Below are 25,550 nucleotides of genomic sequence, written 5' to 3' on the forward strand. Positions count from 1 at the left end.
TGGCGCCGCCCGGCGCGTCCGCGCGCGCCGCCGTCCCGGAAGTCGCGCGGCCCCGGAAGTGGCGCCGGGCGATCCCGGGAGCACGCCGTGCCTTTGCCGCGAGCGCCCGGGGCCGGCGGCGAGCCTCAGACCCTCGGGACCGGTCCGAGGCGCCAGGGCGTCTCCGGAAGGCTGGGAAGTGTGATGGGCGGTGGAAGGCAGCGGGAGAGGTCAGTGCGGCCCGTCCCGGTGCTGGGGCTCCGCGGCGCCCCCGGGGTGGCGGCTCGGCGCGGGGGCGGCCGGGCGGCGGGCGGGGACCCAGGCCCCCTGTGCCTCGCTTTCAGGTGCCCATGGCGTCGGAGCGGCGCCAGGTCCAGGAGCACCGGAGCAGCTCTTCGGAAGGGTGTCCCCGCAAGCGCCGCTGCCTCCGGGAGCCCGGTGATGTGGCCCCCTCCCGCCGGCCGGCCCGCAGCTCCGCGCCGCGCTCGCGCTCCCGGGGGGCCGGCAGCCCCGAGCGCCTGACGGCCGCGCCCGCCGGCGATGCGGCCGGCGCGCCCCGCCGGCCCTGGAGCTCCGCGCGCCGCCGAAGTTCCTCGTCCTCCGGCTCCTCCCAGTCCTCGGGCCCGAGTGTGGGCGGGGCCGCCTCCCCGGGCTGCCTGAGTCGGAGCCCCCGCGGGTTCCTGTCGGCCTGGGGAGCCCCGCTGCCCGCCAGCCCCTCGCTAGAAGAAATGGCTTCCCGCGAGGAGGAACCCTGCAGCCTTAAGGTGAGTGCCTGGTCCCCTGCCTGCCTGGCGGGTCAGTCGACCCAGCCTCCTGTTCCTGGCTACCGAGATGGAAATTTCGAAGGGAGGACACCCAAAACAAACAAACAACAAAATGAGGTCTCCCCTGAGACCTTCTCCTGAAATCCTAGCCACTCAGGAAGTTGAGATCTTAGGATCGAGGTTCGAAGCCAGTCCCAGCAGGGAAAGCTTGGGAGACTCTGATCTACAGTTAGCCACCAAAAAGCCGGAAATGGAGCCGGGGCTCAGGTGATGGAGCTGGATCCAGCCTTGAGTGGAAAAAGCTTACGGGACAGCGCCCAGGCCCTGAGTTCAAGCCCTAGTACAAGCGCACGCACACACGCACACAGATCTTCGAGGATCCCTGGTGTTGTTCCTTGTTGTGCCAAATAGCTTGGGAGAGGCAGTCATTAAACTTGGAAACTACTTGAAAGGCCTTAGAATACAAGTGTGCACCACCACAGGAACTAATGCAAGTGGGCTGAGATTGTAGGTTTTATCTGCTCCCTAGGTAGCTGTACATGTGCCACAGGGCTGGAGAAGATCTGGGGTATGCAGAACAGGATGGAATGCCCAGGACAGAGGACATGGGTATTTTAGTCAGTTTAAGGAATTTTTCTGAACTACTCCGAATTTCACCACCAGGGAATTTTGTTCTTGGCATGGCTTTTCACCAAAGTTGTGATTTCCAGCACCACACACTGAAGTTTTGTTTTGGTGCTTTGGTGGCTTTTTTTTTTTTTTTTGGTGCCTGTTGTGGGGTTGAACTCAGGTCCTGGATGCTGCCTCTGAGCTTTTGTGCTCAGGCTGGTGCTCTAACACTTGAACCGCACTCCACTTCTGGCTTTTTGCTGGTTAATTGGAGATAATAGTCTAATGAACTTTCCTGCCCCTGCTGGCTTTGAACCTAGATCCTCAGATCTCAGCTTCCTGAGTAGCTAGGATTACAGGCCCATTTTGTTTTTTAGGTTAACCCTAAGCTTGATTCCAATTTAGGTTTCAAAGTAGACTTACAGCTGATCATGGTGCTGATGTATGTATGTATGTTTTGGTAAGTCAGGGGGGCTTGAACTCAGGTCTTGAACTCTTCAGCTCAAGACTAGCACTCTACCACTTGAGCCACAGCACCATTTCTAGTTTTCCAGTGGCTGACTTTGAACCATGATCCTCAGATCTCAGCCTCCTGAGTAGCTAGGATTACAGGTGTGAGCCACCGGCGCCCAGCTGATTTATTGAATTAAAATGAATTAACTAATTTATTGTTTTGAAACCCTTTAGTAAAACACTTAAAGATAATAAGAATAAAGTAGACTTAGTGGAAACACTAAGAGGTATTTTTAAGTCCTTGAGGCAGATTGAGTGCTTCACACAGTAGGTCCATTTTTCCACTGGTTCAGTCAGGCCTCGAATAGGAATTTATTGAGTACTTGGTTTGTGCCAGGCAGCGTTGCAGTGTGTAGGATTCTCCAGCAACCCAGGATGACTGCCCTCCTAGGTTTTGGAGCTCCAGGTCTAAAGTGAGGAGTCTTTTCTGCATGTGGAGGAGTAGAGAGTAGGCCTCAGGGGGTGAGCTGGGCTGTCTTCTAGACAAAGTGGATTTTAATGAAGTAATAAAGATGGGCCCAAAGGAGCACAGGTTTGTCTAAAGGGTTCTTATATGGGGCTGAGGAATGGAACAGTCATTGATTGGCTAGCTGTCCTGGGGAGCATTTACTCCTAGGGCCCCTGTCACACTCCTCTACACACACAGAGAGCCAGTGAAACCCAAAGTTTTTTTTTTTTTTTTTTTTTGTCAGTCATGGGTCTTGAACTCTGGGCCTGGGCGCTGTCCCTCAGCTCTTCAGCTCAAGGCGAGCGCTCTACCACTTGAGCTACAGCGCCACTTCCGGTTTTCTGGTGGTTTATTGGAGATAGGAGTCTCACGGTCTCTCCTGCCCGGGCTGGCTTTGAACCGCGATCCTCAGATCTCAGCCTCCTGAGTAGCTAGGATTACAGGCGTGAGCCACCAGCGCCCGGCAAACCCAACGTTTTGTGCACGTTAAGCACATGCTCTACCACTGAGCAACATTTCCAGCTTATAACCCAGGTTTTTTCATTGTGTGTCTTACAACCTCGGTTCTTGAGGGTGCATGGTTTTTTTTTTAATGATAAATAATGGGGAGTTGAAAATCTGTCTGTGTCATAAGAATTCTGAATAGAATTCAGACATAAATCAGGTGAGTATGGGTATGTGTTGACACAACTCAATCTTGTCATTACTTTATCCATGTGGACTTGTCAGGTTCTCTATGGAGGAGAGGCACATGGAAAAAGGTACTTCTGTTAGGTGAGAAGTCTATGTGAGGATGCAGATATTTCCAGTCCGATTATTCATCACCAGCACTGCTAAGGGTTCTTCCCTAAGGATGTGTTTGTTTAAAACCAAGGCTCTTGGGCTGGGAAGGTGGCTCAGTGGTAGAGCGCTTGCCTTGTATGCATGAGGCCCTGGGTTCGATTCCTCAGCACCACATAAGCAAAAAGAAAAAAGCCGGAAGTGGCGCTGTGGCTCAAGTGGTAGAGCCTACCCTTGAGCTGAAGAGCTGAGGGACAGCGCCCAGGCCCAGAGCTCAGGCCCCACGACCGGACCCAAAATAAATAAATAAATAAAACCAAGGCTCTTGCCTGGCACTGGTGGCCCACGCCTGTAATGCTAGCCACTCAGGAGGCTGAGATCTGAGGATCATGTTCAAAACCAGCCTGGGCAGGACAGTCCGAGAAACTCTTATCTTCAATAAACCACTCGAAAACCGGAAGTAGTGCTGTGGCTCAAGTGGTAGAGTGCTCGCCTTGAGCCAAAAGAACGCAGGGATAGCCCTCAAGCCCAGAGTTCAAGCCCTAAGACCGACAAAAACAAAAAAAAACAAGGCTCTTGGTGACTTAAAGAACCCCTCTTACCTTTCCCTCAGCTCTCATTCTTCATCCCCGAAGTGTGGGTTCCAAGTCCCATGAGCAAGCACAGCTGCGGCGCCCTAACTAAACTATAGTCCCAAGTCCTCCAGGACCTACCAGGTCTCCTTGTGGGCCACCATCCTGACGCCTCTAGCCACCTGCCTCCTGGGTCAGCACTGGAGACGTGGACAGGGACCACTTCACTGTGTCCAGTCTTGAGCACAGGGCTCCCCAGGAGCTCAGTGCCAGGACAAAGACAGTTCACGGGGAGGGTGTTGGCCTTTCATTTTATTTTTCACTTCTGGGGATAGAATCCAGGCTTGGTAGTGCTGTGCTCTGGAGCTACCCCTGCAGCCTCTGGGCATTTTATTTATTTTTGTTGTTGGCTTTTTTGTGTGTATGTATATAGTACTGGTGATTGAACTCAGGGTCTGGAGCTTGCTTGTTCAATTTGCTTGCTGCTGGGCTGATGCTCTACCACTTGAGCCACACCTCCAGCCTAGCTTTTTGCTGGACTTTTTGTCAGTCTTGGGGCTTGAACTCTGGGCTTGGGTGCTATCCCTATGCTCTTCAGCTCAAGGCCAGTGCTCTACCGTCTGAGCCACAGTGCCACTTCCAGTTTTCTAATGGTTTATTGAAGATAAGAGTCTCATGGACTTTTTCTGCTCAGGCTGGCTTTGAACCGTGATCCTCAGATCTAAGCCTCCTGAGTAGCTAGGATGACAGGCATGAGCCACTGGCCCCCGGCTTTGCTGGATATTTTGGAGATGGAGTCTCTGTGGATTTCTCTGCCTTCACTGGCTTTGAACTGTAATCCTTGAGGTTTTAGCCTCCTAAGAAGGTTCTTGATGTGACAGGTGTGAGCCACTGGTTCCTGGCTTGTTATATAGTTTAGAAACACTAGAGATTCCCGCTTCCCTCCCTCACCTTTCCTGTACTACCTCCAGGACACTTGATGGAAAGGTTTTCTCAATGTGTAATGGTAGCTGATGATCTTAGTTTGGTCTTTATTTGCTTGTTTATTTAGAGATTTGTGGTTGATACATTGCGTTCCCTATACATATTGGGCTCAGTGTGACATTTAGGCACACATGTATTACACATAATAAGATCAGGGTTATTGGCATAATTTTGCCTTAAATTCCAATCACTTCCTTGTGTTGTGAAACAGTTACTGCCATCCAGTCTCTGTTGAATGTCCTGGGTGCTTGGATGTGTGTAGAAGAGTGGAGATGAGGGCTGGGAAGGTGGCTCAGTGGTAGAGCGCTTGCCTTGCATGCTCGAGGCCCTGGGTTCAATTCCTCAGCACCACATGAGCAAAAAGAAAAAAGCCGGAAGTGGCGCTGTGGCTCAAGTAGTAGAGTGCTAGCCTTGAGCTGAAGAGCTGAGGGACAGCGCCCAGGCCCAGAGTTCAGGCCCCACAACCGGATGATAATAAAAAAAATAAAAAAAAAGAAGAGTGGAGATTAAGCCCAGAAATTTGGGATTTATTCTGCAAGCAAATGCAGGGCTATGAAGGGTTTGAGCTGAGGTGTGACTTTGTGGAGTCTGCTTCTCAGCGATCCTGTTGGCACCCGGAGGAAGGGTGGGGAGGGATGTTCAGGCTGGGCATGAAGGTAGGATGGAACTGTACCTGCCCTCGCTCCTCCCTCCTGCCTTCAGAGAAGCTCAGTCACCAATGGTAATGTGTTTGTGCCTTTGGAAGCCAGGTGGTTGGCGCTTCTCATTAAGGTCTGCCTGATCCCTGCACGTACAGGTTTTGTTTTTCTTCCTCCTCTTCATTTCTTTTTGGACAGGGTCATCTTTTCCCTTGCTCTCTTCCAGTTTTTCCCTCCCATCCCCACCCACAGTTGCTTATGTCCATTGAGTACCACTGCTGCTTTTGCTCACCCTTTGCCCCTCCATTTCTGTGCCTCCCCTTACACTCCCAAAGACATACAAAAACAGCAAAAATGAAAAAAAAAAAACCTCATTTTCATTTCCTGGAGTTCATTTTGGTAAGTATTTATCAAATGTGGAGATGTCCTCAGTGACCTTCTTAGCTTTTTTTTCTGTTTCTTTTTCTTTTTTTTGGTCCGGTCGTAGGGCCTGGGCGCTGTCCCTCAGCTCTTCAGCTCAAGGCTAGTGCTCTACCACTTGAGCCACAGCGCCACTTCAGCTTTTTTCTTTTTTGCTTATGTGGTGCTGAGGAATGGAACCCAGGGCCTCATGCATGCAAGGCAAGCGCTCTACCACTGAGCCACCTTCGCAGCCCTCTTTCTCAGTTTCTTATTTTCCTTACTCTTCCACCTTGGTTTCTAGGCTGTAGAGAACTTGAGTTTGAATCCTGGTCTGCCAATTCAAAGCCATGTGGCAGTCTCTCTCAGTAAATAGTTACTGAATGACTGAGCAATGCATTAAAAATCTTAGACTCTGGTTTGACTTGGACAAAACAAAACAACACACAGCCAGAATCTGCACGTGGGTTCTCACTCCCAAACAGCAGCAGTTGGGTGGAGGTGGCGAGCAGAAGTGTGGTGGGTGGAGCCACTCCAGCCTGTGTCACTCATACCTGGCCTTTGAGGCAGGGGTGGAGGGGCAGCCAGAGAAGGGAAGGGGCTTCCATGGATGAGTAGGAGTCCAGCAGACATAAAGAGGGACTGAGTTGAGTAACAGTGTCTAAGAGGGTATGTGTGCTAGAGGTGGCAGGCAGTCAGGTACTCGTTCATGTTAAATTCCCCTCATGACTCAGAGTTCGGCTTTCATGGTCAAGCCTCTGTCTTAGCAAGCACTAGGCCCTGAGTTCAAAGTTTTTCTCAGAAGTAAAATAACTGAGTGCCGGTGGCACTGTAACCCTCGTTACTTAGGTAGCTGAGATCTGAGGACAATAGTCGGGGCAAGAAAGTTTATGAGAGCCTTTATTTATTTGTCAGTGCATGGAGCTTGAACTCTGGGCCAGGGTGCTGTCCCTGAGCTTTTGTGCTCAAGATTAGTGCTCTGCCATTTCTGAGCCACAGCTCCACTTCCACACTTCCACCTTTCTGTGGATTAATTGGAGATAAGAGTCTTATGGACTTTCCTGCTTGGGCTGGCAGAATCAAACCATGATCCTCAGATCTAAGCCTCCTGATCTACGATTACAGACATAAGCCTGGCTTGTGAGACTCTTATCTACAATTAACCTCCAAAAAGCTAGACTACAACTGTGGCTCGAGTGGTAGAGCACAAGCCTTAAGTATAAAAGTTCAGGAGCAGCACCCAGACTCCTGAGTTCAGGCTTCAGGACTGGCAAGTGCAAGTCTTAGCTGAGGAAGGTGGAAGTTTCTCTGCCTTTGGAAAGGCTCTGGGAGGCTGGTGGTGGGGTGTTCTTCTGCCATGCTAGCTAGGGTTGCGGTAGACGTGAGGTTACCACAAGTTTAATGTTGCAGACACAGTTTAGCTTTTTTTTTCCTGTGAGTGCAGAGGAGAAAAAGTGTGTCTCTAAGAAGAATGGAGGAGCAGCAGGGAGGGTAGGTAGAGTACCTCTAGTTCTTGGATAGCAAGATTATGGGATAGAGTTTTCAGAAAGATTTTTGTTTGTTTGTTTGGTTTGGCTTTTTGGTCAGTCCTGGGGCTTGAACCTCGGGGACTGGGCCCTGTCTCTGAGCTTTTTTGCTCAAGGCTACTGCTCTACCGCTTTGAACCACAGCACCACTTCTGGGTTTTTTGTGGTTCATTGGAGATAAGAGTCTCATGGACTTTGCTGCCCAGGCTGACTTTGAACTGTGATCCTCAGATCTCAGCCTCTTGAGTAGTTAGGGTTATAGGCGTGAGCTACTAGCACCTAGCTCAGGAAGTTTTAAGGAAGCTTGGAGTAGAATGGGAAGAATCCCCTGAGATCTGGGCGGTTGGGCTCTGTTAAAAGAGGTAGTAGGGCTTTGAACTTGGACCTTACCCCCTTGCTTGGCTTTCTTGCTTGTGGCTGGTACCTTACCACCTGAGGTGGTACTGGAGGCGGTAGGTCACACTTCAGTTCAGCATTTTTCTTTCTTTCTTTCTTTTTTTTTTCTTTCTTTTTTTTTTTTTGCTTATGTGGTGCTGAGGAATCGAACCCAGAGCCTCATGCATGCAAGGCAAGCACTCTACCACTGAGCCACCTTCCCAGCCCCTCAGTTCAGCATTTTTGCTGGTTATTGGAGATAGGAGTCTCACAGCTCACAGTTTTTTTTTTTTTCCTGCTGGGGCTGGCTTCAGACTAGAGTTTTCAAAATTGAGTCTCCTGGATTACAGACACAAGCCACCAGTGCTGACTCACAGACACTTTTCCTTGTACTTGTGGGACTGCTTTGTCGTTTGCTATGTGTTCCTGTGTGAACTGCTCTGAATATAACCTTTTCAAAATCTTTTATTTTCCTTCCAGATTGATTCCAAAGATAGTTCTCGTAACTCCATGAATTCTGAGTGTGCAGCTGAAGCTGAGAGTCAGAATGATAGTGTGGAGGACCCAGACAAGGTCCAGAAAAGGAGGAGGGACAGGCTTCGAGACCAGGGCTCCACAATGATCTACCTGAAGGCCATCCAGGGCATCCTGGGCAAGTCAATGCCCAAGAGGAAGGGAGAGGCTGCCACCACTAGGGTGAAGCCAAGCTCTGGAGAGCATCCCAGCAGAGAAAGACCAGCCAGGAGCGTGGAAGGACCGGCCAGAGGCCTGGAAGGACCAGCCAAGAGCCTAAAAGGACCATCTAGGAACCTGGAAGGACCAGCCAGAAGTGGGGATGGACCGGCCAGGAACCTGGAAAGATCAGTGAAGAGCCTAAAAGGACCATCCAGGAACCTGGAAGGACCAGCCAAAAGTGGGGATGGACCGGCCAGGAGCCTGGAAGGACCAGCCAGAAGTGGGGATGGACCGGCTAGGAACCTGGAAGGACTGGCCAGAAATGAGGATGGACTGGCCAGAAATGGGGATGGACCGGCCAGGAGCCTGGAAGGACTGGTCAGGAACATTGAAGGACCGGCCAGGAGTGTCCCAGTCACTGCTCCTTCCAAAGAAGAGTCCTCTCCAGAGGTCAGGTCAGGAGAGACGCGTGTGCTTGACAGCGGCGACTTTCCTGACAGTGGAGCGGTTGCAGACCCTGGGGAGCAGCCGGCTGAGGAGCCGCTTGGTGACCACACAACAATCATTGACAAACCCCTGGCACCTCTAGAATTTCGTGATGACTCTGACTCTCACGTAGGTACCCAGAAGGTAAGCAAAGCACATGCCAAGCATTTGAGTTTTTGCTACTTTTGACTAAATGTATTTGCATTTGATCATTCTAGTTGATCTTAAATGATATTAATTTTTTTTTTTATTTTGTCTATCACGGGATTTGAACTCTGCCTGGGGACTGTTAATGAGCTCTGTCACTTTGATCCACAGTGCCCAACCCCAGCATATTTTTTTTGTTTTTGTTTTTATTTTTTGGTTGGTTGTGGGGCTTAAACTCTGGGCTTGGGCGCTGTCCCTGTGCTCTTCAGCTCAAGGAGAGCGCTCTACTGCTTGAGCCACAGTGCCATTTCCGGTTTTCTAGTGGTTTTTATTTTATTTATTTATTTTTTTGGGGGGTCCAATCGTGGGGCCTGAACTCTGGGTCTGGGCGCTGTCCCTCAGCTCTTCAGCTCAAGGGTAGCGCTCTACCACTTAAGCCACAGCACCACTTCGAGCTTTTTTCTTTTTGCTTATGTGGTGCTGAGGAATCAAACCCAGAGCCTCAGGCATGCAAGGCAAGCGCTCTACCACTGAGCCACCTTCCCAGCCCTCTAGTGGTTTTTATTGGAGATGAGTCTCATGTACTTCCTGCCCAGGCTGGCTTTGAACCGTGATCCTCAGATCTCAGCCTCCTGAGTAGCTAGGATTACAGGCGTGAGCCACTGGTGCCCGACTCCAGCATATGTTTTAACTGTACTGATTGTACTGTTTTAAGGAGTGATGAAAAAATAAAAACAACCAAGAAACAAAACCAAACCAGGCACTGGAGGCTCATGTCCATAATCCTAGCTACTCAGGAAGCTGCCTGAGTCAGCAAAGTCCCTGAGAGTCTTATTATTTTCAATTAATCACCAAAAAACCCCTGGAAATGGAGCTTTGGCTATAGTGGTAGAACACTAGCATTGAGTAAAAAGAAGCTCAGGGACAGTTCCCAGGCTCTTGAGTTCAAGCCCTAGGACCAGTGCCAAAAAAAAGGAAAAAAAAAAGAAAACCAAAAATGATGATCCTTAAAAGGTATGTTAAAAGTGACACCCAACACTTTGAATGTGGGTCATATCCCTGGGGAGTGATTGTTAAATCTTGTATAATCTTTTTTTTTTTTTTTTGCCAGTCTAAGGTCTTGAACTCAGGGCCTGGGCACTGTCCCTGAGCTTCTTTTGTCTAGGCTAACACTCTACCATTTGGGCCACAGCACTGTTTCTGGCTTTTTCTGTGTATGTGGTACTGAGGAATCATACCCAGGACTTCATGCATCCTAGGCAAGCACTCTACCACCGAGCCACATTCCCAGCCCCAGGCTTGTATATTCTTTTACCACCTCATTCTCTCTCTCTCTCTCTTTTTTTTTTTTTTTTTTTTGGGTCCGGTCATGGGGCCTGAACTCTGGGCCTGGGCGCTGTCCCTCAGCTCTTCAGCTCAAGGCTAGCGCTCTACCACTTGAGCCACAGCGCCGCTTCCAGCTTTTTTCTTTTTGCTTATGTGGTGCTGAGGAATCGAACCCAGGGCCTCAGGCATGCAAAGCAAGCGCTCTACCACTGGGCCACCTTCTCAGCCCCACCACCTCATTCTCTTTAAAACCAGACAAATAGAGGAAACCTCTGTAGGCATCCAGTGAGCACTGTTGAGTTCTGTGAGATCCCTTGTCTTCTGCAAACCAAGGGCACCCGTACAGAGCCCAGAGGACAGAATATAATTTCATAATACAAGTAATAAAATACATACTATCTAAAGTAGCATCGTAATATACATATCAAAGAGCTTGGGTAGCAAGGATGTTAACTGTAAGCATTTGTGCGTAGCAGGCCGGTGGGGAGCCCCATATGTTTCACTGGGAAATTAGGCAGGGGGATAAAAGAACTTGTCAAGCTCAAGCACCACTTCGGTTTTTAATTGTCTGACTTGGTGGACATTTTCCATTTATAAGTAATATAGGTTTTATTAGGCATTGCTTTCCCTTACAGATTTAGGTATTAAAAACTTTCAGGGTGAGGGGGCTGGGAAGGTGGCTCAGTGGTAGAATGCTTGCCTTCCATGAAGTCCTGGGTTTGATTCCTCAGCACCACATAGGCAGAAAAAGCCAGAAGTGGCACTGTGGCTCAAGTGATAGAGCGATACTAGCCTTGAGCTGAAGAACTGAGGGATAGTGCCCAGGCCCAAAGATCAGGCCCCACGACTGACAAAACAAAACAAAAAAACCTTGCAGTGTGAAATTTCAGACATGTTGAAAAGTAAATAGGATAATGTAGTGAATCCTTACTGTTACCAGTTTCAGGAGTTCAGAAGAACTCCCATGTATTTTGGGGGAAGGCATGGTACTAGAGATGTGGTTTTGTTTGGATATATCTGTTATGCTAGAAAGCAGTAAAAAGGGAAGGAGAGAGAGGTGAAAGGAGAGAAAGCAATAGCAGTTAGAAAGCCAAGAGTAAGAAAGTATAAAGTGGACTGTCTAAATTACTTACGTTTTTGTTTCTAGTATTTTGGAGTGGAGACAGAGGTGCTGATTATTAGTACAAACAGATGCACATTTTGTGTTGAATATTAAGGAGGCTATCAATTTATTTGTAATGTTTTGTAGTGATTTTTTTTTCTTGGTCCTGGGGGCCTGGATGCCTGAGCTGCTTTTTTTTTTTTTCTCAAGTCTCCACCACTTGAGCCACAGCACCACTTCCAGCTTTTTTTGTGATTAATTGGAGATAAGAGTCTCACAGACTTTCCTGCCTAGGCTGGCTTTGAACCACGATCCTCAGCTCTCAGCCTCCTGAGTAGCTAGGATGACAGGTGTGAGCCACCAGCTTGTTGTGAATATTATGGGAAGTGAATTTTTTATAGAAATATTAGAAGAACTTTGTAAGGGTGCTTATTTAAGCTCCTTGGTGCTGGTGATGTGGATGTATTCATTCATAAGAGTCACTGACATTAAATTTGATACCGCGTTTAATGTGTTTCTCAGACATTATCTGGAGAATTACACAGACCCTGGCCCCTCACAGGGCCTGCTGATTGATGGCATCTCTGGGTCTCGGGGTGTGGAAAATCTTAAAATGCTTCCCAGCTGCTGATGCTGTGTTTGGGAGCTACTGCACCATTTATGAGTAAGCTCAACAGATATCTGTGTTCATGAACACTTAGTGTTTGCCAGTCCTGTTCTTGTCTTGATCGGGTTTGGGTTTTTTTGGTAGGTAGGTCTGTTTGGTTGCAATTGCAAGGTTTTGGCTTGTGTTTTGTTTTCGGTTTTGTGGCTCAGGAATTCAGCAGGGTGTGAATTAGCAGGGATTCGGTGGGGTCTTTCCTGTTCAGATATTTGCTGGCCCTGCCCCGTGGGACCACTCTAGCCAGGTGGGCTGACCTTTTTTTTACAAGGTGCAAGAAGCCCTCAAGCTTTGCCTGCAGGCCTCAAAGAGAGCACCTGTCACTTTTGCTTTCTGTCAGTAATAATTGGCTCACTGGTGACCCCACTCTCGGTGGATAATAATGTCAAGTCAGTGGGTGCCTGCTTCCTAACTGCCAGAGCAATTACAGTTTTCCATCTTGAACACATTGGAAGTGTTGGGCCTGTTTACTCTCAGCCCAAGTTTAGAGAACAGCTCTCTCAAGAGGTCCTTAAGATGGGAGGCAGAGTGATAGTGTCTCCTTCACGGTGCCTTGTGACACCAGGGTCACAGGTTTGTCCCTGGCACCTTATGTGACCTGTCACCTCTGGAGCCTGGCTCCCTTCTGGAAAGCATAAGGTGGCAACGAGCGGACGCCATTGTAAACCCTAGGCTGGCCAGGAGAACCAGCTTTCCTGCTGCTAATGCCTCGGTACTGCAGACTGAGCGGGTTACAATGACGAGCTTGTCTCATGATGCTGGTCCAAGGGCATGGGGTTGCATCAGATGATGGCCTTTTTGCTGGCAGAATCCTGAGGTAGGCTAGGCCCAGCATGGTGGCGGGTAGCTCGTGGATGTTGTGTGTCTGCTCTCTAGTCCCGGTCCGTCTTAAGCGGTGTTCAGTCAGGAGGGTTCTACTCTGATGCGTCATCTGATCCTAATCCCCTCCCACAGGTCCGTCTCCAAACCCCCCACATTCAGGTGAAATTCCAGCATGCGTTCTGGAGCGGCAGACTGTGCTGGTCCTGGGGTTTTGAACTCAGTTTTTCACTCGTTTGATTTTTCTTGCTTGGCTGAGCAATACCTTCAGCCCCAGAAAATCTCGCAGATTTTTCTGCCCAACTAAGCTTCAAACTGGGGTCCTCCAGGCCTCAGCCTCGGGAGCAGCTGTGGCTGCATGGGCGTGGGCCACGGGAGCCTGGCTCGTTTTCACACGGAAGCTAAGCTGCTCTTTCTTTCTGTTCCCCTGCAGCAGGAAGACAGGGAGGTGGTGCTTGAGCATCCATCTTCAGGAAGTGACTGGTCCGATGTGGATGAGCTGACCACCGTGAGATTCTCTCAGGAGGAACCCCCTTCAGCCAGATGCTCCTCAGCAGTTCCGGAACCTTCTTCCTTCCCCACGGACTACGTTATGTACCCTCCTCATCTGTACAGTAGCCCCTGGTGTGACTACGCCAGCTACTGGACCAGTGGCCCCAAGACGCCTGGGACTGCTGGCTACCCCTCCGTGGGCAGCGGCGGCCATGACGTGACACAGGCTGACAAGAGCCACGGGAGCGTGGGGCGTGCTGCTTCCCCACGGCCCCCAGGGAGCTCCCCGAGCGCTGCCAGAGCCCCGCAGGACACCCACGAGGGCCACTCCCAGAACGCCCGTGGGCTTCGCTTCTCCAGAAGCTCAGAGGAAGGGGAGGTGAAGGAGAGAAGGACATTCCGCGAGGAGACGCCCCCTCGTCCCTGTGGGGGCCGACTCCCGTCTACTTCAGCTCCAAGGAGCCACCGGGAGCCGAGTCTGGAGGAGGGCTTCATTGACACCCACTGCCACCTGGACATGCTCTACTCCAAGCTGTCCTTCAGAGGGACCTTCACGAAGTTCCGGAAGACGTACAGCAGCTCCTTCCCCCGGGAGTTTCAGGGCTGCATCTCTGACTTCTGCGACCCTCGGACGCTGACGGACGGCTTGTGGGAGGAGCTCCTGAAAGAAGAGCTGGTGTGGGGGGCCTTTGGCTGCCACCCTCATTTCGCACGGTACTACAGTGAGAATCAAGAGAGAAACATTTTGCAAGCCTTAAGGCACCCCAAGGCGGTGGCTTTTGGGGAAATGGGCCTGGATTACTCCTACAAATGTACTACGCCCGTCCCAGAGCAGCACAAGGTAACCAGATCTCTCTTGTTCCTGTAGTCGCTGAAATCTCTGTGTAAGAGCTACTCGACTTTGGGAACTGAAGAATTTAGAATTTGTTTCCTTGCTCTTGTCTTAATCCTCCTGACATCAGTCATTATGTCTTGGAGACAAGGTTTCACTATGGTAGCTGAGAGCTGGCCTTGAACTCACAGCAGCCTTACCCTCTCCAGTGTTGGGATTACAGGCATGCACCACCATGCCACGTCCAGCTTACAAGCTATTCCTTACTTTTTAGTGTGTTTTGTTTTGTCCTGTACATGTTTGGAAAAGCATTCTAGCAACACCCAGTCTGCAGCGTTCTTACAGAAGATGGAAGAGAGGCATTTGGAGGCTTCTTATGGTGGTTTCAGTTTCAAGATATTTGTTTTATGGCCTTGGGATGAAACAAACTTGGTTTTTGTTTTTGTTTTGGTTTTCTGTCGGTTGTGGGGCTTGAACTCTGGGCCTGAGCGCTGCCCCTCAGCTCAAGGCGAGTGCTCTACCACTTGAGCTACGGCGCCACTTCCAGTTTTCTGGTGGTTTGTTGGATGTGAGTCTCATGGACTTTACTGCCCAGCCTGGCTTTGAACTGTGATCCTCAGATATCAGCCTCCTGAGCAGCTAGGATTGCAGGTGTGAGCAAGCTACTGGCACCCAGCTGGGATGTTTTTAAAGTTTAACATGCTTGTTGCAGAATATTTGGAATATGAAGAAGATAATTCTCTGCTGAGCATTGGTGGCTCACATCTGTAATCCTGGCTACTCAGGAGGCTAAGGTCTGAGGATCAGGTTCCATTACTGGTCTAGGCAAGAAAGAAACGTCCATGAGACTTACCTCACCCTTGAGCAAAAAAAGCTCGAGACAGTTCCAGGCCTCAAGCTCCATGACCACCACCACCACCACCACCAAAAGCAAATTCTCATCGCAAGCAAACACTGTTACCATCTTACCATTCTTTCCTCCTGGCATTTTTTGAGCATAGCGTTTAGTCAGGGTAGAGTTCTTTTAGCATCTCCGTGATGTTCCTGACTGGGAAGGAGCAGGGGAGTCACCTCATGCTGCCCTGGTCCCCGGGTGCTGTCTGGTAGAGGGTGCACGCAGCCTTCCTGCAGAGGAAGGAGGCCCGCAGGGTCGGGCTGGGCCAGCATGTTCTTGGCTTTGAGCATGGCGTCCACCTGTGCAGAATTTGGCTGACCAGCCTTCCCTTTGTCACTATCTCACATCTGGCCTGAAGTCTTAATGTATTAGTCTGATGTGAATAATAACTAAATATGGAAAATAGAGTTTTAGGAAAGTGAGGTGAATAGCTAATACTTTGTTTTTCCATTTGGTTTCTGTGTCATAGGACAGGTGTGAAATGGGAAGAGGAAGAGTTCTGGCAAATACTCAGAGGAGTAGTTAGTATATGTGCTGTGCAGCTGGTGTTCACTGAATGCATGATTACTTTTGTCCTTAATTAGCTTTTGAGGGCTGGGCTGGAGAAGTGACTCAGGTGGTAGAGTTGCTTGTGTAGCAAATGTGAAGTCTGTCTAGATTAGACAGACAGACAAATAGATAATGACAGATGTGGCCATCTCAGGTCTGCAGAGAAGCATGGGGGTCAGTCACACTGCACCACAAGCTGTATTTGAAGTTACAGCCCAGCGTGAGTATTCTGGTGTCTTTTGGTTTGGTAAGGTGGGACTCAAGATTAGAAAGTGGGAAGAAGGAAATACTGAAAAGAGGAAATATATTGTTGGCTGAGGGAGTGCAGAACACTGGACTGCATGTAAAGTGGTCCCATGACTGCATTTCTGTAAACACTGAAGATGCTAAGCTGGACAAAGGACGTGGCTATACTCTTGAATTCCACACTTGCAGGCCCGGCGTGCACACTGCCCTGCATATCTGCACTGCACTGCATTTCCCCAAACACAAAGCCATCAGCAGACTCTTGGATGCATTCTGAGTCATCTTTCATTCTGTTTTAATTTTTTTTCTGAACTTAATAATGCTGAATAAGGGCTACAGTTTAACATGTCCATTTAAGTGTCCAGTGCTTCTGGCCAGTCTTTCCTTCCATCATTCTGAATGTTTTTTTCTTGTGAAGAGAAGAGCCCAAGGAAGGACTTGTGCCTAACCAAGTTGATGGAGTTAGATCTAGCTCATAAAAGAGATTGAGGGCTGGCACTGGTGGCTCACACCTGTAATCCTAGCTGCTCAGAAGGCTGAGTTCTGAGGATCTTAGTTCGTAGCTACTAGCCTAGGCAGGAAAGTCTGTTGAGACTCTTTTATCTGGAAGTGGTTCTGTAGCTTAAAGAGATAGAGCACTAGCCTTGAGCAAAGGAGCTCAGGGACATTGCCCAGGCCTGGAGTTCAAGCCCCATGACATACAAAAGAGAGATTTGGGGATTTGGGGTATACCTGCTCATGGTAGAACCAGTGCTTAACATATGCAAGGCCATGAGTTGCACACTGCCAACAATATCAGAATCCCAGAATCCCTTGGGTCAAAAGCCGAGAAGAATGAAGGCTCCTCTACCACCTGGCAGCTGAACGGATGCTGTATCTGCCTCTTATTTGTCTTTGATTGAAATTAGTTACTGAGGCAATACGTATGCAGGAAATATCTAGGGTGTCCCCAGGAGAGACAGACTGCGCCTGGAATCTCTGAAAGTAATGGATCAGCTGGGAACCATAGGGTTTAAGACAGTAATTATGCTGGGTGATTAGCGTCCTGGTGCTTCCTCACTTCCTGGAGCGATTGCTCCAGTCCAGCCATAGTTGTACATGCTAATGAATTATTTGTATCAACAATTTGGGGTGTATTTTAAAGCCATTATGTATTTACTATTTAGTGTCCCCTTGAAAAGCATCAAGGGACAGTTGTGGCTTGTGTCAGCCTGTCACAGGATTAAGGAGATGGTCACCTACCCACCTCCCTCTGGGACAGAGCCCAGGGTCTTGGGTCTGCAGGGGGCAAGCATGCCATCTCTTGAGTTGCCGCTCAGCTCTGCGTGTGCTTAAAATTAAAGTTAGACGCCAGTGGCCCACACCTGTAATCCTAGCTACTCAAGATTCTGAGATCTGAGGATGGTGGTTCAAAGCCAGCCAGGCAGGAAAGTCTGTGAGACTCTTACCTTCAGTTAGCCACCAAAAGCTAGAAGGAGAGTTATGGACTCAAGTGGTAGAGCTCTAGCCTTCAGCAAAAAAGCTCAGGGACAGCACCCAGGCCTTGAGTTCAAGCTTCTAGGACTAGCACATACAAAAAATACTTTCGAATGTTTGTTTTGTAAAATTTTTCCTGTTTTAACAACTATATGTACTTTGAAAAATACGAACTTTTTTTCTTGGTTGTAGTGCTTGAACTTGGGGTCTGGGTGATTGATGTCCCTGAGCTCATTTTGCTCAAGGGTAGCACTCTAACCACTTTGAGCTACAGAATCGCTTCCTGTTTTCTAGTTATTAATTAGAGATAAGAGTCTCACAGACTTTACTGCCCGGGCTGGCTTTGAACCATGATCCTCAGATCTCAGTCTGCTGAGTAGCTAGGATTACAGATATGAGTCACTACGCTTGGCTCTCCCCCCCCCCCCCCGCCCCCTGCAGTTGTGGGGCTTGAACTCTGGGCCTGGGTGCTGTCCCTCAGCTCTTCAGCTCAAGGCTAGCACTTGAGCCACAGTGCTACTTCCGCCTTTTTCTGCTTATGTGGTGCTAAGGAATTGAACCCAGGGCCTTATGCATGCAAGGCAAGCACTCTACCACTGAGCTACCTTCCCAGCCCAAAGAATGATTGTTTAAAAGACAATAATTAATTAAAAGATAAGCATTGGGCCAGATGCTGGTGGCTCATGCCTATAATCCTAGCTACTCTTAAGAATCACAGTTTGAAGCTGGCGTGAACAGGGAAGTCTGGGAGACTTTTTTTTTTTTTTTTTTTTAATGTCTTTTGTCGCTGCTTCCAGCCTTTTCTGTTGATGTGTTGAGGAGTCAAACCCAGGGCTTGATGCATGCTAGGCCAGCACTCTACCACTGAGCCACATTCTCAGCCCCTGTGAGACTCTTATCTCCAATTAATCACAGAAAAAGCTAGATCTATTGCTGTAGCTCAAGTGGTTGAGTACTAGCCTTGAATAAAAGGAGCTTAGTGACAGCACCCAGGCCCTGAGTTCAAGGCCCATGACTGGCAAAAAATAAAAACGATAGCTTGGGGGCTCTCCATCTCCTGCTTCTGTGGGCAGTGAGCTGGTGTGGTCAGTTGAGTCCCTGTGGGATGGTGATGGTTTGTATGGGCAGCTAAGCATTGGTGGCTATACCAGGAAGCATCTAGCTTGTCTAACAATAGAGAGCCTACCTGGTGTTTGTTTGGTGGTACTGGAGATTGAACCCAGGGCTTTGGAACAAAGTAGGCAAACTCTACCACTTGAGCCATGCACCCAGGCTCCCACCTGTTAGCATTCAATAATTTGTGTCTATGTTTAGTTTCCTTGTGTTGAAAATAGGTTAAAGCAAAAGATGCATCAGAATTGGTAAAGTAAGCCTCCCCTTATTTGGGGATTTATTACACGTAGTTTTAACCAGACATGGGCGGGCTGCGGGGTAAGGAGGGGAATTTTGGCATTTCTGTGTGCATTACTCAGTTGAGGTAGCAGAGTTCCATCAGGCCTGTGTTACTGATGTGGTTAAGTTGTTGTATAGTCTGCTGAATATTTTCCTGCTCTTAATTTTGTGAAGAAGCAAATGGTATCCGAAAGCCAGTTAAAAGTTAACAGTCTTAATTGAAGTGGAAATTGGAGTTTTGCTGAAAGGTGGCATGTCTTCAGTGTTAGGTAAAAATGAATCAAATACCATGTCAAGCTCTGCCTGGAGCACTTGGGGGATCTCTTTAGTGATGGGTGGCCTCCCTGGAGCCCTGTGCTCAGGCGCTCTTGTGTATTGGCTAGGACCCCAATTGGAGAACAAGTAGCATGTGCCTAAGTGGCTGTCACTGCACTCTGATGCGTCATATTCCACAATTGAGGAAATCTGCTATTAAGAAATGTGGGTTTCAGATGATACAATTTGTTCATAATAGACGTTGTTCTTTATTCTTTTCTTTCCTTTTTTTTTTTGGTTGGTCGTGGGTCTTGAACACTGGGCCTGAGCGCTGTCCCTCAGCTCTTCAGCTCAAGGCTAGCACTCTACCACTTGAGCCACAGTACCACTTCCAGTTTTCTGGTAGTTGATTGGAGATAGAGTTTCATCGGGGCTGGGAAGGTGGCTCAGTGGTAGAGCGCTTGCCTTGCATGCCAGAGGCCCTGGGTTCGATTCCTCAGCACCACATAAGCAAAAAGAAAAAAGCCGGAAGTGGCACTGTGGCTCAAGTGGTAGAGCGCTAGCCTTGAGCTGAAGAGCTGAGGGACAGCGCCCAGGCCCAGAGTTCAGGTCCCACGACCGGACCCAAAAAAAAAAAAAAAAAGAGTTTCACAGCCTTTCTTGCCTGGGCTAGCTTTGAACCTTGATCCTCTGATATCAGCCTCCTGAGTAGCTAGGATTACAGGTGTGAGCCACCGATGCCTGGCACGTTGTTCTTTATTCTAAACCTGGCAAGAACAGGGTTAGCCCTACTTCTTTTATATCATTACAAATAAAGTAATATGTGTGTTTAATAATGAAGATGTCACTGGGTGCCAGTGGCTAATACCTATAATCCTAGCTACTCAGGAGGCTTGAGATCTGAGGGTTGAGGTTTGAAGCCAGCCCAGGAAAGTTAAATCTGTGAGCCTCTTATCTCCAGTTAACCACCAGAAAACTGGAAGTGAAGCTGTGGCTCAGAGTGGTAGAGCACTAACTTTTGAGTAAAAGAGCTCAGGGGCAGAGCCCAAGCCCTGAGTTTATGCCCCACGACCAACAACAACAAAAAATAATAACGAAAATGTTAAAAGGGGCCAGAGAACAAAGAATGAGGAAGCTATAGCAGTTTACCTATTTTCTGCAAGCCAGCCTTATGCTACAGAGTGTGTATGTCTGTGTCTGTGTCTGTCTGTCTCTGTCTGTCTATGTATGTATGTATCTGTGTGCAGCTCTCGGCTAGGAAGAGGCTAGAGGTTGATTTCCTCTAGAGTAGAGGCTGGGACATTGAGCCCAAGGACATTAACTTGGTACTTTATGTTCTTGATCCCTGTGGCAAATCTCCACACCAGCAGTGGTTCCTGTGTGGCTTCCCGTCTGGCCCCTAGCTGCGCTCACTGGCTGACGGGCTGACACAGCGCCTCGTAAGGCCTGTGGCCAGAGTGACCAGCGCCCAGCACGCTGACCGCAGTCATTCCAACATTATGTTGTTTAAACTGAACTGGAGGCAACGGAGAGTCCCACTCAGCTGGGGGTTCCAGAGGTGGATTTCTGAAATGCCAGTCATCAATTGCAACTGTCACTTTGTCTTCCCCCCAGGTGTTTGAGAGACAGCTGCAACTGGCTGTGTCTCTGAAGAAACCCCTGGTCATCCATTGCCGAGAAGCTGATGAAGATCTGCTGGACATCATGAAAAAATTTGTGCCCTCTGACTACAAAATCCATAGGTTAGGAGGCTGCATCTTCAGGGGAAATGGTGTTAAGCTGTCAGCAGCAAGGGGGAAAACAATAGGAAGAATTCAGTTCTAAGGAGAACATTATCTTTGTTTACCAAGTGATGACTTCAGGCCTGGCGCAGTGGCTCAGTGTGATACTAGATGTTCAGGACTGGTGACCCGAGGGCTTGCGTATAAGGTCAGCCCAAGTGAAAAGTTAGACTCCATCTCACCTTATACCAGGTGTGGTAGTACACGCCTGTCATCCTAGCCATGAGGGAAGCGTGAGTAGAAGTGCTGTCGTCCAGGCTGGCCTAGGCAAAAATACAAGACCCTGTTTCCAACATAACTAAAGCAAAAAGGGCTTGGTGGTGTGGCTCAAGTAGAACAGTGTCTGTCTAACAAGTGCAAGGCCCGGAATCCAGTACGCATTGTGGTGGGGCAGGGGGGGAGGGGAAACAGGACCAAAAAACCAAAAACCTAGTAAGTTCCTACCGTACTCTGCGGTTACACAGAGCAGGCGGCTTTCCTCCCGGCCCGAGGTGCTGCCGCCAGCCCGAGTCTTCAGCACAGAGCACAGGCCTTGCAGAGCCCTTCCTTCCTCTTAAATTTGAGAGCTCTCTTTTCCCAGTAAGTGTGAAAGTCCGGGACGTGTCTGAGCTGAGTGGCGTCTTGGGGTAACCCTCTTGAACTCCCGTGCAATGGCCTGGCGGTTCCACGTGTGGTAGAGGCCTATGGTGTCGGTGTGGAGGATGGCAGGGACTTTGGAGCTTGGCATGGCTAGAAAGGCCTCCGGGGACTCGTGGGCTTGGTCCTTAAAGAAGTTAGGAGAGGGCCGGGAAGGTGGCTCAGTGGTAGAGCGCTTGCCTGGCATGCACGAGGCCCTGGGTTCCATGCCTCAGCACCACATAAGCAGAAAAAGCCAGAAGTGGTGCTGTGGCTCAAGTGGTAGAGCGCTAGCCTTGAGCTGAAGAGCTGAGGGACAGCGCCCAGGCCCAGAGTTCAGGCCCCACGACCGACAAGGAAAAAAAAAAGAAGCTAGGAGAGCTACTGAAAAGAAACAGCCAGAACCCAGACCAGGTCATGGCAGAGGAGTGAGGAGGAGGAGGCTCTCGGCCACCATGCTGCTCCCTTCTGGGAGCCGAGGCGCGTGGCGGCACGCAGGCTGCAGGCGGCCGGTGGTGGCTCCACCTGGCTCTGCTGGACCGGCCAGTGGGTTGCTCACGCTTTCACCGGGGCCGGCACTTGGTTGGCCAGGTCTGGTAAGGTGGCGCGGTGCTGGTGTGGCTGAAGGACTTGAGTTCCCAGGTGGTACAGTATGTATGGCCCAGCAAGTAGACGGCCCACCACTGCGGTTCCCCGCCTGTGCGCCTAGCTCCTCAGGAGGCTGGCTGAGATCCAGAGGATCTTGGTTCGAAGCCAGACTGGGCAGAAGAGTCCACAAGACTCTTATCTGCAAGATAGCCAGCAAAATGCTGAGCCGGAGGCATGGTCGAGCGCCAGTTAAGAGCGAGCAAAGTTTGAGGCCCTGAGTTCAAACCCAAGTACTGAGCGGGGAAAGTGCACGTACAGTCCTTTTCCCGATTCTTCCTTCCTTCCTTCCTTCCTTCCTTCTTTCCCTCCCCTCCTTCCTTCCTTCATTCTTTCTTTCCTTTCTTTTTCTTTGTGTTTTGAGACAGAGTTGCGCTGTGTAGCCAAGCTGGCTTCAAGGTCACCAGTCCTGTGTGCCACCACGACCGGCTTTTCCCAGTATTTCATTTGTTCCTTTTTTTTCCAGTGTGTTTGCCTGTGTAGGCATAAATTCTCCATGTTGTGGTTGTGACCTTGGGGCCCTGTCTTTAACTCTGCTTTCCTGTCGTGCGCCTCCCTGTGCTGTTTGCGTGTTCTTTATGGTGGTGGTGGTGTCCAGTGCTGTGTGGTTTTGGGGGGCTGGGAGCCCCGCTCTCTGTGCGCCACCTCGGGCCTGTCTGTGCTTGCTGTGGAGGACTTCGCTCGGAGGCAGCTTTCCCGGCTGGGGCTGCTCTCGGGGGGTAGGGCTGCGGGGGGCACGGGGCACGCGCTGACCTGCGCTCTCCCGTAGGCACTGCTTCACCGGCAGCTACCCGGTCATCGAGCCGCTGCTGAAGCACTTCCCCAACATGTCCGTGGGCTTCACGGCCGTCCTCACCTACGCCTCCGCCTGGGAGGCCCGCGACGCTGTGAAGCGCATCCCGCTGGAGAGGATCATTGTGGAGACGGATGCCCCCTACTTCCTGCCCCGCCAGGTATGGCCGTCTCCAGGCCTAGCGGGGGCACCCAGGATCTACTGGTGGGTAGGCGGGTGGGCACCCAGGCAAGCTTGGCAGGGCCCGAGCCCAGTGACTCCCAGGGCCCGCTGTGGGCTGTGTAGATGTGTCCGTGTTCTGCACCACTAAGCCCGGGGGCTGAGAAGCTGAAGGGTAACCACTCTCTTCCAGGCAGTGCAAAGCCCTACCCTGTAGAGGGTAGTCCATGGAAGCGTGGGACCCTGCTCACCCAGAGCCCCATGACTAGGACTCTTCCTGCACCCGCAGGTAAAGGGGTCTCTACAGGGTAGCCCCAAAGAGGTCCTTGCTGGGAAGGGACGGGGGCCTTCTGTGTTGGAGCTGGGTGTGCAAGGAGGTACAGCGGAGGTCTTCGTGCTTGCTGTCTTCCAGGTTCCCAGAAGCCTTTGCCAGTATGCCCACCCAGGCCTGGCCTTGCACACGGTCCGGGAGATCGCCAGGGTGAAGGAGAAGCCGCTGTCCCACACGCTGGCCATCCTGCGGGAGAACACCAGCCGCCTGTACAGTCTCTGAGCAGGCGTCCCCGGGCACAAGGCACGGAGGTACCGGGCACACAAGCAGGCCCACGCACGTCACGAGCCACGACGCACGCCTAGGGGCGGTGAGGCCGGTTCCGTGTCAAGTGAACCTGGCTCAGCACCTTCTCTTCTCTTCCAAACCCTCCAGGGCGACCAGCAGCTGACAGCGCGGGCTGGGTCGGAGGGCAAGGATGCATCTGGAGCCTGTCAGGACAGAGCCACAGGAGCCTCGCGCCAGGCTTCAGCGTTGTGCTGGTGGGTGGGTGTGCTAGTGTGGCCGTGGGAGGGGACACAACTCCTGAAGAGCACCAGGATTTAGCCTGCTGGGCACAGCAGTCCATCCAGGGCACCTGCCAACAAGGGTGCGGTGGAAGGGGATGAGGAGTTGGCCAGACTGAACCCCTGCTCCAGCTGTGTGAGCGGTGTGAATAAAGTCCCCTCTGCTGTGATGAGCATGCGTGACACGTCTGCCTCGGTTCTCATGGGCACTCCTGGAGGGGACGCTGCAGGGAAGTCTGTCCCCCTGGCCCTGGCACGCTTCCCCGATGTCCCTGCTGCTCGCTGTTGGCCAGCGGTGGAAGCCAGCACTGCCGGATGGGCGGGGTCAGCTGCTGGGCTTGTTGGCTTCCTGCCGTCAGTGTGCGGGCACACAGGGCACTGGTGGTTCAGCGAGAGACAGGCTGGGGTCTGAGGAAGAGGCTTTCTTGTGGACCAAGTTCCCGGAGAGGCATCCCTGCTCACCGAGGCCCGCACTGTCTCAAACACTAGACAGAGCCCCCCGTTCATCCGGTGTCACCATCCCTGTGTGACCCTCCCAGGGTGGTGCCCGCCACGGCCCACAGGGTTGCTTAGCCATACTGGTTCCCATGCAGAGATGAAGGCTGTTTTCTAGCCCCCTCGCTGTGCCCAGGGTTTTGGCGCTCCCCTCTCTGTGCGAGGCCCAGTGCTGTGTTGGTGTCCTGCCCCCTGCAGGCCTGTGGCGGGTAGGCAGTGCGGGCTCTGGGCAGGGCAGGGTGGGGCGGCCAGCTACTGGCCATCTGTGCGTGACAGCCTGCTGGTTCCAGTGCTGTGTGTTCCAGGGGCAGATGCTTTGGTGTTCTAAAATACCGTGCCCCTGATCGATTTGTTCATCGTGTCTGCCCCATCTCCCGTGGGGCAGCTGGCACGGTGTCTCAGTGATGGCAGACTCGGGGCACTGCCAAGGGTGCGGTGCGCTTTATTGCCACCCAGATGGTCCGGAGTGTAGCCCCGTGAGAACCGCCCGCCCGCTGGTGAGGCCCGTGGCGCAGGCTGGCCATGGCAGGGGTCGGCAACAAGCGCACAGCGTCCCCTCTGCCCCGCTCCCTCGGGTATAGACCTGCAGTGTGCGCCATTAGGAGGGGCAGCACCCTGGGCTGGCTTTGGGTGGCTGGCCCGGCTGGCCTCGCTGTTTCTGAGGAACTTGTGGCCTGGGCCTCCTTGCTGGCTGCGTCTGTCCATGGTCTCTGAGTGGCCCTGGCCCGGCTGGTTGTCTTTAGCGGGGATCTAGGGCTCCTGTGTCATCAGTGTCAGTCGTCATCAAGTGCTAGTGCTGAGGGGATTTTTCTGGAGGGGAGGGAATCCTGGCTTGGCTTTGGGGCCCTGTGAAGTTTCCAGAAAGTGATGTCCAGCCTAGCTGTGTGAGGGCACCCTCTGGGTTTTTCCTAAGCGAGCTGTTTTGTGTGTGTGTGTGTGTGTGTGTGTGTGTGTGGTGGCAGGTCTGGCCTTGCACTCAGGGCCTGGATGCTGTCCTTGAGCTTTCGTGCTTAAGGCCAGCCCTCTCCTGCATGCCACGGCACTACTTCGGGCTTTGTTGGTAGCTGGTTGGAGACAGTCTCCAGGGCTTTCCTGCCTGAGCTGGATTCGAACTGTGACCCTCAGAGGTCAGCCTCCTGACGTCAGGCGTGAACCCCTGGCACCAGCCTGAGCACGCTTTTGTCCACGCTATAAGTGGACAGTGCTCATCTTGGGATCTCCCTCCACCGAGCACAGGTCCCTCTGTCGTCATGGCTGCTTACCACGGGCCAGCAGTGAGTCGGCC

General features: G+C 51.1%; 1 protein-coding gene across 3 annotated transcripts; it reads left to right on the forward strand.

The window, feature by feature from the left end:
• LOC138824805 (putative deoxyribonuclease TATDN2) lies at positions 1-23,940 on the forward strand. 3 transcript variants are annotated; one of them, XR_011371194.1, is made up of 8 exons: positions 1-209; positions 324-743; positions 8,068-8,892; positions 13,237-14,136; positions 20,555-20,682; positions 22,751-22,934; positions 23,127-23,222; positions 23,346-23,432. XR_011371194.1 is itself a non-coding variant. In XM_070019104.1 (8 exons), exons 2-7 carry the CDS (start codon positions 330-332, stop codon positions 23,484-23,486), a joined length of 2,592 nt encoding a protein of 863 aa, XP_069875205.1. In that variant the 5' UTR covers positions 17-209; positions 324-329; the 3' UTR covers positions 23,487-23,507; positions 23,640-23,940. The 3 variants fall into 3 exon arrangements, 2 of the variants coding, with proteins under 2 accessions (XP_069875205.1, XP_069875206.1); XM_070019104.1 differs by lacking the exon at positions 23,127-23,222 and adding an exon at positions 23,640-23,940 and having other exon boundaries at positions 17-209; positions 23,346-23,507; XM_070019105.1 differs by lacking the exon at positions 23,127-23,222 and adding an exon at positions 23,640-23,940 and having other exon boundaries at positions 26-209; positions 23,346-23,515.
• The last annotated feature ends 1,610 nt before the right edge of the window (positions 23,941-25,550 follow it).

This window comes from Dipodomys merriami, unplaced genomic scaffold (genome assembly GCF_024711535.1).
Source record: "Dipodomys merriami isolate MVZ:Mamm:240054 unplaced genomic scaffold, mDipMer1.0.p SCAF_13, whole genome shotgun sequence".
In the NCBI taxonomy this organism is placed as follows: Eukaryota; Metazoa; Chordata; class Mammalia; order Rodentia; family Heteromyidae; genus Dipodomys; species Dipodomys merriami.